Here is a 12,140-nt window from a genome sequence, read left to right on the forward strand (position 1 = left end):
CACAAATAGCACGGTTTTGTTACTATGGCTCCCCACTATAGCGTTATAAAGGGTGAGCACTGTACGTAGTATTAAATGCTAATTCCCAACTCGGTATTTGTTTTCCCCTTGTATACAATTGTGAACATGACGATAAATATTTGGCCTCGTGTTTTTGTCAGAGGCTAGACAATATTGTCAATTTTACTTGTAACTGTTGTGAAAAAAAAAATAAAAAATAGAAACAATTAAAATCAGCAATGGGGCCCAGGATTTTCCAATTAGAATGCATTACAACCTGACTGGTGTAGAAAATATTGCAAACTACCATGTTTCTACATTTTAAAACCCAGATAAACCTTTTAAACTGGTTGATTATTTCACACGCTGTACTCTCTGTTATAAATATCTAACTGCATTGATAGTTTTAACTACCAGTATGATATTTTATTAATCCTTTATGAATTCAACATACCTTAAGCAGCAATGTCTGTATCTAAACGATTACAAATACAATATTCAACTGAATATTTTAAAAGCATGAAATTGGTTCCCAAACTAAAATACTTTATTGTAAGTAAAATTGGCATAACTTTTATCCACAATATAACTGACAGAAGAAATAAAAAGCTAAACAAAACCAACACAACTCTGAAACGAAGATCATGAAAATACATAATGATCATCTTCAAATAAGTGATTGTTTTAATATCCATCCCTCTCCCAAATTCCTCCCTCTTTTCTAAAGAGGGGGAGGGGAGCGGGTTTTGTTTGTCTCACCGCACCATGTACATTCCATAGGGAAAAAAAATAGCAGACAGAGCAGCGAGTAAGAAAAAAAAGTAAAAATCCTCGTATCAGAGTCAGAAAAATATATAGGGTTTGCCAACTTTTAAATCGCCCTGTAAAGTTACAGTAACTTTTCTTACTAACGTAAAGAAAATAATTTTCTAGGAAGGAGTAAACCGTCTAGGGGTCGTATTACAGTATTCCAGACCTCTCATGTCAAAAGTTCTTTTCTTCCACAAAAGTGGGGGATGGTGGATGCTTCTGCGAGTTTGGAAAACGATTCAAACTACAACAATGCACGGCGTCGCCGATACACTTATTTTATTTGTTATGCTTAACTTTGCAAAAACTTCAAACCTGACTTCACATGCATTTTCTGGAGAAAGTAGTAAATTGACCAAAATCGGGTGTCGTTGACTTGTATACAAAACTGATTGATATGGCGTTGATGAGAAGTTTGGATAATGGGAAGCTCGGAGAAAATACAGGATTTCCTTTATTGGTACTATTAGTTTAGAAGCAGTTTTTTTTTTTTTTTTATCCCCAGGACATGCAACGCGGTTGAAGAAATATTTTGCCATACACTACAACAGAAAAGGGGAAGTTTAATTCTTGTGGATACGGTGTTGCATAGTTAGGCTTTCCAAGATGTCTTCCCGAGGATGTGCCTTTGTTGAAAGATTTGGGATGTTTTTGGTATTGGGGTATTTCTTTTTCCCAATTTATTTGGGCAAAGCGCTGCAAAACAACAGTGGGTTATTCGAACACTGTAAGAAAACGTCAACTTGTGAAGCTTTGAAATACAACACATGTCTTGGCTCGCCATTGCCCTACACTTACACCTCTGTTATTCTGGCTGAAGATTCCAACTCTCAAGAAGAAGCATTGGAAAAACTGACCATGTGGTCAGGTAAGTTTTTTTTTTTCTTGTGATTTGTTGATAAACATTGTCTTTTTAGAACTATAGAACGTATTGAGCATGGAAGTTACTCGGAATCAAATGTAACTGATCAAATGTAATGGAGATTAGATAAAGGGGCATTCAGAACAGAAAGTAGGAGGTACTTTTTTTACACAGAGAATTGTGGGAGTCTGGAACCAACTCCCCAGTAATGTTGTTGAAACTGACACTCTGGGATCCTTCAAGAAGCTGCTTGATGAGACTCTGGGATCAATAAGCTACTAACAACCGAACGAGCAAGATGTGCCAAATGACCTCCTTCCGTTTGTATACTTTTGTATGTTCTTATGTTCTAATTCTATCAACTTTATCTGCTTACATTTATAAAAGTTTAAAATTGGTTTATTTATTTATTTATGAATGTATGTATGTATGTATGTATGTATGTATGTATGTATGTATGTATGTGTGTATTTATGTATGTATGTATTTAGCGAATTACACATTTCAAATTTGCAAAGCTAAAGCAAGTCTATTGAATTGACTAAAATGCTTAAGTATTTATTAATGTGTTTGTATAAAATTACATGATCTTTGGAAAAACTATGCAGTATCACAATTGCACTTAATACTCCAGGATTCAATTCTAATTATGGCGCTGCTATCCTTATACTAGATAAGTTATCAATTAACAAAAAAAAAACAAAAAAAAAAACCCCAAAAACATTGTAGCTATGTGCAATTATTTAATTCTAACAGTGCAACCCCAACAAAAAACACCATAGTTGCAGTTGTTTGTTTTGTTATTTTGTACATTTTAATTACACAAGCCAACTAATTATTTGCAGATGGCTGTCATTAAATATTTTGGATTGTATGGTTGATGACAACAGCAGATTGTATAAGTTGTCTTGTCTTAGCAGTAGAAAGTCATTATATCCTTTTGTCTTGGCCCAACCCTGTTGTAAACTGGAAACTATAGGATGCATCTCAGTAGGACACTCCCGTCCTGGGTGAATAGTTTTAACAGCACTGTGAATGAAAAAGTTTAAAAAAAACACTGCTGAGTTGCAGCATCCTTTTGTCAGAGTCCCATTTAAATCTGTGAGGATAAATTATTGCTGGTACTGCACATTCAGCATCAGTGCTGAATAGACACATTGTACTGTAGACATATAACTTTACTTGGACAATAATTTACTATACCCAGCAAACCAACCAGTGCTGTTTTTTTGGTGTCAGTAACGTCAATGATCATTTGTAAAGCATATACACAACATAGTACACATGTTAGTATTAGTATAGGAGGCTGTGTGGTCCAGTGGTTAAAGAAATGAGCTTGTAACCAGGAGGTCCCCGGTTCAAATCCCACCTCAGCCACTGCCTCAGTGTGTGACCCTGAGCAAGTCACTTAACCTCCTTGTGCTCCGTCTTTCAGGTGAGACGTAATTGTAAGTGACTCTGCAGCTGATGCATAGTCTGCTAAATAAACAAACAATAATAATAATTATTCACCATGACTGTGATCTATGGCATGTACAGTAGAGGAATAGCATCTCACAAAAAAATAATAAAAATCACTTGCATATTTTTTTACAAACTGAAAGAACAGTTCCCAAGAATATACAGCTGTCAGTGGTTCAATCAACTGGTAATTAATTTTTAAGGGCCCTGTTCATTAAACTTTAAGGACTGTTTAAGGAATGATTTTTGAAGAGTATTTATAAACAGTCGCTTAGGTTAAACCCTTTTTAACCCTGTCCTAAAAGGTTGAAAATGCAAACTGCAAACTTGATTTAATCAATTAAAAGGACTTAAAAGCAGTCCTTAACAGAAAAAGTACAGAAAGGGCTTTCTTAAAGTTTGAGTCTGCTATTTATTATTATTATTTTTTTAATAATATAAAAAATAAGCATGTGCCAGCAATAGAAGCAATCCTGCTAAATATACGCTTATAGTAAGTGGTCAGACTTAGTATAGGCTATCCAACCAGAAATCAATCTCACATTGTAGGTCTCAGGAGAAGGAAAGCAGTGGGGACCATTAGTCCATTTGATTTGGAATGACCAAGGTGAGATTACTTTGATAAACACTTGAGCTAGAGATAAGGTGTTTGTGACAGGAGAATGCCATACATAAAACAAATCCTCAGATTATATTTGTGTTCTCCTGTGAAGATTATCCACAACATCTACATGACACTAATCGAAATTTACCTTGGCAAGGTTGTCTGTGTTCCAGGTCTGGGTTTGTTGTATCCAACAGTTAATAGTTAAATAATACTTAAAAAAATTAAATGTTCTCGTAAAATATTAAAGTTCTATTAGCACTGAAGTTAATGCAATTGGGACTGTAAAAATAAGGCCTTTATTGAAGGGTGGCCTGTAAGCGAGGTTTCATTGTAGCTGCACTTACAATAATATGTTAAATAAACAATGCAAAAATTCTAAGAACAAAGTATAAACAAATAATGCTATGGGCCCATTTTAAAAAAAAAGAACGTTTTTTTACTGTAATTTTGATTAATCAAGTTTGCAATTTATAAAACCTATTTCTTCTGTTTTAGACAAGGTTATTAGTTTAGTCAACTTGATTAAAAAAGAGTCCTTAAAGTTTTCTCTGCATGCGAGAAAATCTAACCTTAAAGCTAACCAAAATATACAAATTCCACTGCAGTACAAAACTGAAAATCACATTTTTAAAATTACATCTCATGGGTAAATATTGTATTACCTTAAATCAGAAATAATGCAAATCATTGCTGATGTGCCAAACTGTCTTTCTGTGACTCTTTCAGGTCTGAGGAACGCTCCTCGCTGCTGGGAAGTCATTCAGCCCTTGCTGTGTTCTGTCTACATGCCCAAGTGTGACAATGGGAAGGTGGAACTGCCCAGCCAGAGCCTCTGCCATAAGACCAGAGGACCCTGCGCCATTGTGGAGCGGGAGAGAGGCTGGCCAGACTTCCTGAAGTGCACTACTGATAAATTTCCCGTAGGATGTCCGGTGCGTTCAATATCTTGTGTTCTCTGATCACTTAGAAACAGAAACTGTGTTTTATGTGTTATACAGTCACCATGTTTTGACTCTTAATGTATGTTTTGTGAAGTTAGTTCTTATGAAAGATGGGGGTCTAATAGCACTGTCTATTGTCAGACATGATGCATGTAGGGTTCTATGCAAGTTCTAGAATCTTGACCTGGAGTCCTCATCCCGAGCCATTAGTGCTGGCCAGGCTTTCTATCATGCTTTAAATAAAATTATTGCTGTTCAGCTGTGCATTGTGACACAATGCATTGTGAAGATATATATATATAGTTGTAAAAACAGATCGGTAATGGCAGCACACTTTTATTTGTCACAGAATGAGGTTCAGAACATCAAGTTCAACAGCTCCGGGCAATGCGAGTCCCCTCTGGTGAAGACAGACAACCCGAACAGCTGGTATGAGGACGTGGAGGGCTGTGGTATTCAGTGTCATAACCCGCTGTTCACTGAGGAAGAGCACAGGGACATGCACGTCTATATCGCTATCTTTGGCTCCATCACCATCTTCTGTACCTTCTTCACACTGGTATGGAAACAAATTGCCTATCTGAATGTGTGCTTCTGAAAAAAAATGACAGTTTGACTTCTAATCTCCTATTGGGAGGTGCTTGTTTTATTACTTAATTTTATTTATATCCTTTTCAATTGCCTACTAGAATAAGATGTTGATTTATGATTCAATGTAGGTGAATTTCTACTCTTTCCTTTTATAAATATATATTTTAAATTAAATTAAATTAAATTAAATTAAATTAAATTAATATATATATATATATATATATAATAGAGATGGGCTGCAGTGAGTTACAGGAAAATAATTCCATCTAGGGTTTCTGTGACATCATAAATTATGAGACTGAAGGTCCAGTAATTTATAAACTGTCACAGAAACCCGAGATGGAATTGTTTTCCTGTATCTCACTGAAGAGGCCTGTCTATTATTTTTTATATTATAATACATGGATACCTTGTGATGCTAATATTAAAGAAGATGAGGTTCAGCGGTACAGTTGAGTTTTTTTTAAACGTAGTGTTTCAGTGCTGTACAGATGTTCTATGTCGTTATCCAGTAGTGCTTCAGCTTTATTTGGGTGATTGCCTTTGCCTTGTTTTAATTCCCCGTTCCTCTCCAGTTTCTCTGAGATACGAATGTATCAGCTTTACATCATTTTTTTTAACGTATTCTCATTTTGCTGATCATTAATGAACATTTCTGTACTGTGGGTGTTGTAGAATGATTGAAACGAGAAATGTTGTGTTTGAATTGAAAGTCATGGTCTCGAGGAGTCGAATGGGTCTCTAGAGGAATTATCACTTTTTGACGTCACTACTGTGGTATTATGCCTTTTCTTCGAATGGCTCAGGATGCAAATATAGCCTATATATATATATCAATATCAATTAGTTTTACAAATCATGTCGTAGCATGTCGTGTCTCAGTAGTCCTCTCTGCTGCTAGAGAAAGGGGTATAGGAAACATGGAATCACCTCCAGCTGATCCACTGCACTGATCTGATCTCTTCACTTTTCTTTTTGTTCATTCCTTTAGGCCACTTTTGTAGCTGACTGGAAGAACTCAAACCGCTATCCTGCCGTCATTCTGTTTTATGTCAACGCTTGTTTCTTCATCGGAAGTATTGGCTGGCTGGCACAGTTCATGGACGGTGCCCGTGGAGAGATTGTGTGTAAAGGAGATGGGACCATGAGACTTGGCGAGCCAACGTACGTGTGGTAAACAGAGGAGTTGCAATACCTAGATAAGTTCTGACTGGCAAAATGAATACTACATTTCAAACCGTTTGGTTTCTACTACTTTGTGTTCTGTATTTAAAATGAATTTGCTTATCAATGTCCTTTTGAAATATTATGAAAACTAGATACTGGTTTGTCTGCTGTGTATTCTTACAGAAACTGTTTTCTTAATTTACCAGCACTGCTAAATAATCATTTTCCAGTACTGCTAAATAATCATTTCTTAATTTACCAGCACTGCTAAATAATCATTTCTTAATTTACCAGCACTGCTAAATAATCATTTCTTAATTTACCAGCACTGCTAAATAATCATTTCTTGATTTACCAGCACTGCTAAATAATTATTTCTTAATTTAGCAGCACTGCTAAATAATCATTTCTTAATTTACCAGCACTGCTAAATAATCATTTCTTAATTTACCAGCACTGCTAAATAATCATTTTCCAGTACTGCTAAAAAATCATTTCTTAATTTACCAGCACTGCTAAATAATCATTTTCCAGTACTACTAAAAAGTAATTTCTTAATTTACCTGTACTGCTAAATAATAATTTTGCAGTTTTTAATTGAAAATGCAGATTCCTGGTTAGCCTCAAAGTATAAACTAAAGCGTGGTTTTATTACTATAAAAACTGTTCACAATAGAACCCAATCTAACAATCCTTGTTCCTCTCAGGTCTACAGAGACTCTTTCCTGTGTGATTATCTTTGTGATCGTCTATTACTCCCTGATGTCGGGGGTCATCTGGTTCGTTATACTGACCTATGCCTGGCACACTTCCTTTAAAGCACTTGGCACCACTTACCAGCCTCTGGCTGGCAAGACGTCCTACTTCCACTTGGTTACATGGTCCATTCCTTTTGTGCTGACTGTGGCAATATTGGCAATGGCTGAGGTACGTACCGAGCGTATACCAGTTTTCATTTTGTTATAGCTGCCTTTTGTTATATATTTAAATAACATGAACATTGGCAACCCCATTACATGCTGTAAGTGTTGTAATGCTTTTTATAGTGTAGTAGTATTTCTCTATTTGGTTAAATTAGCAAGAGTGTTTTTTTTTTGTGAACAATTTTTTATTTGTTTATATTTTTACATTAGCAAAACATCAGAATAAAATATACAATCTGTACCGAAGTAAATAAATAAAAATGAAATCAATCATAAAAACATATGCTTAGATACATAGCAGAGTCAAAATAGTAATAATATTGAGATTCATAAAAATAAAAACATTATTTACCGCTGTTGACCAAGCACTTAATGTGGCCGGGCTAGCCAGGTAAAGCAAGAGGGTCTTTTAAAGAGTTGGGGGATTCCGAGTTGGAATTGCAGATCGCTGTGTTTATTTTATTTATTTCTCTTATTTTTATTAGAATGAAATAAACCTGTAAAGGCAGTTTCTCCCATTACAGTTTTCAATAAACCTGAAACGGACAACTTAATATTCATGTGTTTAACTTAACAGAAAGAAAATATATTTAAAAAAAAATCTCCTACCTACCTACCTACCTACCTACCTACCTACCTACCTACCCATTGTTAGAAACCTGCGTCGGGATACTGCAAACTAAAACGACTGTCAAAGTTAATTTTATCCCAAAGAAGGAAGACCGTTCCTGGAACTAATGGCAAGTTGAGTTTCGACCTCCTGCTTATTTGTACTGCAATGTTTATTTTTTTGTGTCAGGTGGATGGAGACTCAGTTAGTGGAATCTGCTTTGTTGGCTACAAGCACTACCACTACAGAGCGGGCTTTGTGCTGGCTCCCATTGGGCTTGTCTTGATTGTTGGTGGCTACTTTCTTATTCGAGGTGAGTTTCCTTTGACAAAGATCGACCCTTCTATCCCACCACCTATTCTAATTGTTTTACTGTCAAGCCTTGAACACTTTTAACAGTATTCTACAATGTACTTTTTTTTTTTTTTTAAGGTGTCATGACGTTGTTCTCAATTAAGAGTAACCATCCTGGGCTTCTGAGTGAAAAGGCAGCCAGCAAAATTAATGAAACCATGCTCAGGCTCGGTAAGGTTCAAGCAGGGACTTTGTTTTCTTGTCAACTTGGCTGTAGTGGGAGGTAAAGTTGCCCAAGGTAGACTTAGTACAATATACAGTACTGTGCAAAAGTTTTAGGCAGGTGTGAAAAAATGCTGTAAAGTAAGAATGCTTTCAAAAATAGACATGTTAATAGATTATATTTATCAATTAACTAAATGCAAAGTGAGTGAACAGAAGAAAAATCTAAATCAAATCCATATTTGGTGTGACCACCCTTTGCCTTCAAAACAGCATCAATTCTTCTAGGTACACTTGCACAAAGTCAGGGATTTTGTAGGCATATAGTCAGGTGTATGATTAAACAATTATACCAAACAGGTGCTAATGATCATCAATTCAATATGTAGGTTGAAACACAATCATTAACTGAAACAGAAACAGCTGTGTAGGAGGAATAAAACTGGGTGAGGAACAGCCAAACTCAGCTAACAAGGTGAGGTTGCTGAAGATAGTTTACTGTCAAAAGTCATACACCATGGCAAGACTGAGCACAGCAACAAGACACAAGGTAGTTATACTGCATCAGCAAGGTCTCTCCCAGGCAGAAATTTCAAGGCAGACAGGGGTTTCCAGATGTGCTGTCCAAGCTCTTTTGAAGAAGCACAAAGAAACGGGCAAGGTTGAGGACCTTAGACGCAGTGGTCGGCCAAGGAAACTTACTGCAGCAGATGAAAGACACATCATGCTTACTTCCCTTCGCAATCGGAAGATGTCCAGCAGTGTCATCAGCTCAGAATTGGCAGAAAACAGTGGGACCCTGGTACACCCATCTACTGTCCGGAGCAGTCTGGTCAGAAGTGGCCTTCATGGAAGACTTGCGGCCAAAAAGCCATACCACCGACGTGGAAACAAGGCCAAGCGACTCAACTATGCACGAAAACACAGGAACTGGGGTGCAGAAAAATGGCAGCAGGTGCTCTGGACTGATGAGTCAAAATTTGAAATATTTGGCTGTAGCAGAAGGCAGTTTGTTTGCCGAAGGGCTGGAGAGCGGTACACGAATGAGTGTCTGCAGGCAACAGTGAAGCATGGTGAAGGTTCCTTGCAAGTTTGGGGCTGCATTTCTGCAAATGGAGTTGGGGATTTGGTCAGAATTAATGGTCTCCTCAATGCTGAGAAGTACAGGCAGATACTTATCCATCATGCAGTACCATCAGGGAGGCATCTGATTGGCCCCAAATTTATTCTGCAGCATGACAACGACCCCAAACATACAGTGAAAGTCATTAAGAACTATCTTCAGCGTAAAGAAGAACAAGGAGTCCTGGAAGTGATGGTATGGCCCCCACAGAGCCTGATCTCAACATCATCGAGTCTGTCTGGGATTACATGAAGAGAGAGAAGCAACTGAGGCTGCCTAAATCCACAGAAGAACTGTGGTTAGTTCTCCAAGATGTTTGGGCCAACCTACCTGCCGAGTTCCTTCAAAAACTGTGTGCAAGTGTACCGAGAAGGATTGATGGTGTTTTGAAGGCAAAGGGTGGTCACACCAAATATTGATTTGATGTAGATTTTTCATTTTGTTAATTGATAAATATAAACTATTAACATGTCTATTTTTGAAAGCATTCTTACTTTACAGCATTTTTTCACACCTGCCTAAAACTTTTGCACAGTACTATATATATGTGTGTGTGTGTATATATATGTATGTGTATATATATGTATGTGTGTGTATATATATATATATATATATATATATATATATATATATATATTATTGATTGCCGTTACTGATTTTTACTGTTTTCTACATGTTTTGTTTAATGAAGCCATTTTGTTTTCAATGATAAATAAATGTACAGCGTAGAAATGGATTCTTTAATAATATGACATGTATATGTAACTTTATATTTACAACTATGGGACTCCAATAAAAAACTGGTCTATCCTGCTAATAAAGCCAAAGAACAGATATTGTATATTGATATACAGTATATGGTCAGGCAAGAGTAATATAAAAGGTAATGAATCTGCAAATATATATAAAAAAAAAAATCCATATGCATATCCCAACCTGCAACACACAGAAGAACACTCATCCTGACTGCTGTCCTTATTCTGTTGTTTTCATTCTCATTATCTGATTGGCAGTGAATAATTCAGAATCTGGGCAAACTAGTATTTTAAAGGGCTAAACATTTTTATTTGACCTCTGGTTTAGCCTAACATGGTGAGGAAAATGTGTTTATGTAACACTTTTTCAAAGGGGGGGTGGGGGGGTGGGGGGGAAGAGCATTGATTTTGATCTTTTCTTCCAGTATTGCTTTTCATATTAAACTCTGACCTGTTATTTGGGACTAGAGATAATGTGCTGGTCAGTTTATATTTTAGAAAGCAGCTCTTGGTTCTGTTATTATTTTTTGTGTTGTATCAGGTATATTTGGATTCCTGGCCTTCGGCTTTGTTTTTATTACATTTGGCTGCCACTTCTATGACTTCTTCAACCAGGCTGAATGGGAGAGAAGCTTTAGAGAATATGTGTTGTAAGTATATAACCAAGTCAGAATGATTTCAATAAAATAATAATAATATTTGTATTATTCAAACTGGAACTGATGTCAAAATGTTTATTTTGGCATTCAAAATGCATGCATGCCAGGGAAGCAACATTTTCAAACCTATTTGAGAAAACAAGTATTTATTTATTTTTTATTTTTTTGGAACTCTCAAACTTATTAAACATTAATATTCTGAGTATGTTAACTTAAAACCAGTTACAGCTAAGTCTGAGTATTTATTCAGGTTGTTCCAGAGTTCTCCCAGTCTACATGTTTAAAAACTATTTTTGTTTCATCTAAAGCATGGCTGCCTCGTCTATCCAGACCTCTAAGATCTGGAATCTACCCTCCCACTGGGAGAAGTGTATCTATAGCAACGCTGTGCATGAACTTCACAAACAAAGTCTGTGTTAATGGAAGGCACCCAACATGACTTCAGAGTGCATGTTTTGCTCATTTAGTGAAGTGGGTAGACACAGGATGCAGACCCCCTGGGCCTACTCCCTTCACCACAATATTAACCATTTGAACCACGTAAGGGTTGTACATGTGTTTGTTTGTTGCCTTTTTTGCCTGGTTCCTTGATTTTCTTATTAATTATTATTTTTATAATAATTATTGCAAAAATGCACAGGGAACCCCCCTGAATGTCAGCCCTGGGAAAAGTTGTATGAATGCTTTTGATGTGGTGCTATGGGGGCAGGGGCAATAAAAAACAGTTAGTCAGGTCATCAAATTACTGTACCCTATTGGAGAGGACATAACTGTGTATTTTTTGCATTTCCAATGCCAATGTAGTTTAGATTGTATATACAGTACCTACATTTCTAATTTGACACCTTTTATTTTATTTACCCATACCCAGGTGTGAAGCAAATGTGACAATTGCACACCAAGCCAACAAGCCAGTGCCGGAATGTGCCATCAAGAACCGGCCTAGCCTGCTGGTGGAGAAGATCAACCTCTTCGCTATGTTTGGGACCGGCATCGCCATGAGTACGTGGGTGTGGACCAAAGCCACAGTCCTCATCTGGAAACGCACCTGGTGCAGGTAACCAGCGGTTCCCATGGAGACCCAATAACCATGGCAAATCTACGAGCATCACGAC

General features: G+C 36.8%; 1 protein-coding gene across 2 annotated transcripts in view; it reads left to right on the forward strand.

The window, feature by feature from the left end:
• Positions 1-756: 756 nt before the first annotated feature.
• Positions 757-12,140, forward strand: part of LOC117419379 (protein smoothened-like) — a 32,186-nt gene continuing 20,802 nt past the window's right edge. For both annotated transcript variants that reach the window (XR_009307270.1, XM_034032081.3), the window contains exons 1-9: positions 757-1,678; positions 4,467-4,672; positions 5,031-5,240; positions 6,264-6,436; positions 7,147-7,366; positions 8,162-8,285; positions 8,405-8,497; positions 10,908-11,016; positions 11,897-12,082. Coding sequence is in view for 1 of the 2 variants with exons in the window: in XM_034032081.3 (XP_033887972.1) it covers positions 1,417-1,678; positions 4,467-4,672; positions 5,031-5,240; positions 6,264-6,436; positions 7,147-7,366; positions 8,162-8,285; positions 8,405-8,497; positions 10,908-11,016; positions 11,897-12,082 (1,583 nt within the window). In the remaining variant the exon portion in view is untranslated. The remainder of the gene's footprint in view (positions 1,679-4,466; positions 4,673-5,030; positions 5,241-6,263; positions 6,437-7,146; positions 7,367-8,161; positions 8,286-8,404; positions 8,498-10,907; positions 11,017-11,896; positions 12,083-12,140) is intronic.

The sequence above is a fragment of the Acipenser ruthenus genome, chromosome 14 (genome assembly GCF_902713425.1).
Source record: "Acipenser ruthenus chromosome 14, fAciRut3.2 maternal haplotype, whole genome shotgun sequence".
In the NCBI taxonomy this organism is placed as follows: domain Eukaryota; kingdom Metazoa; phylum Chordata; class Actinopteri; order Acipenseriformes; family Acipenseridae; genus Acipenser; species Acipenser ruthenus.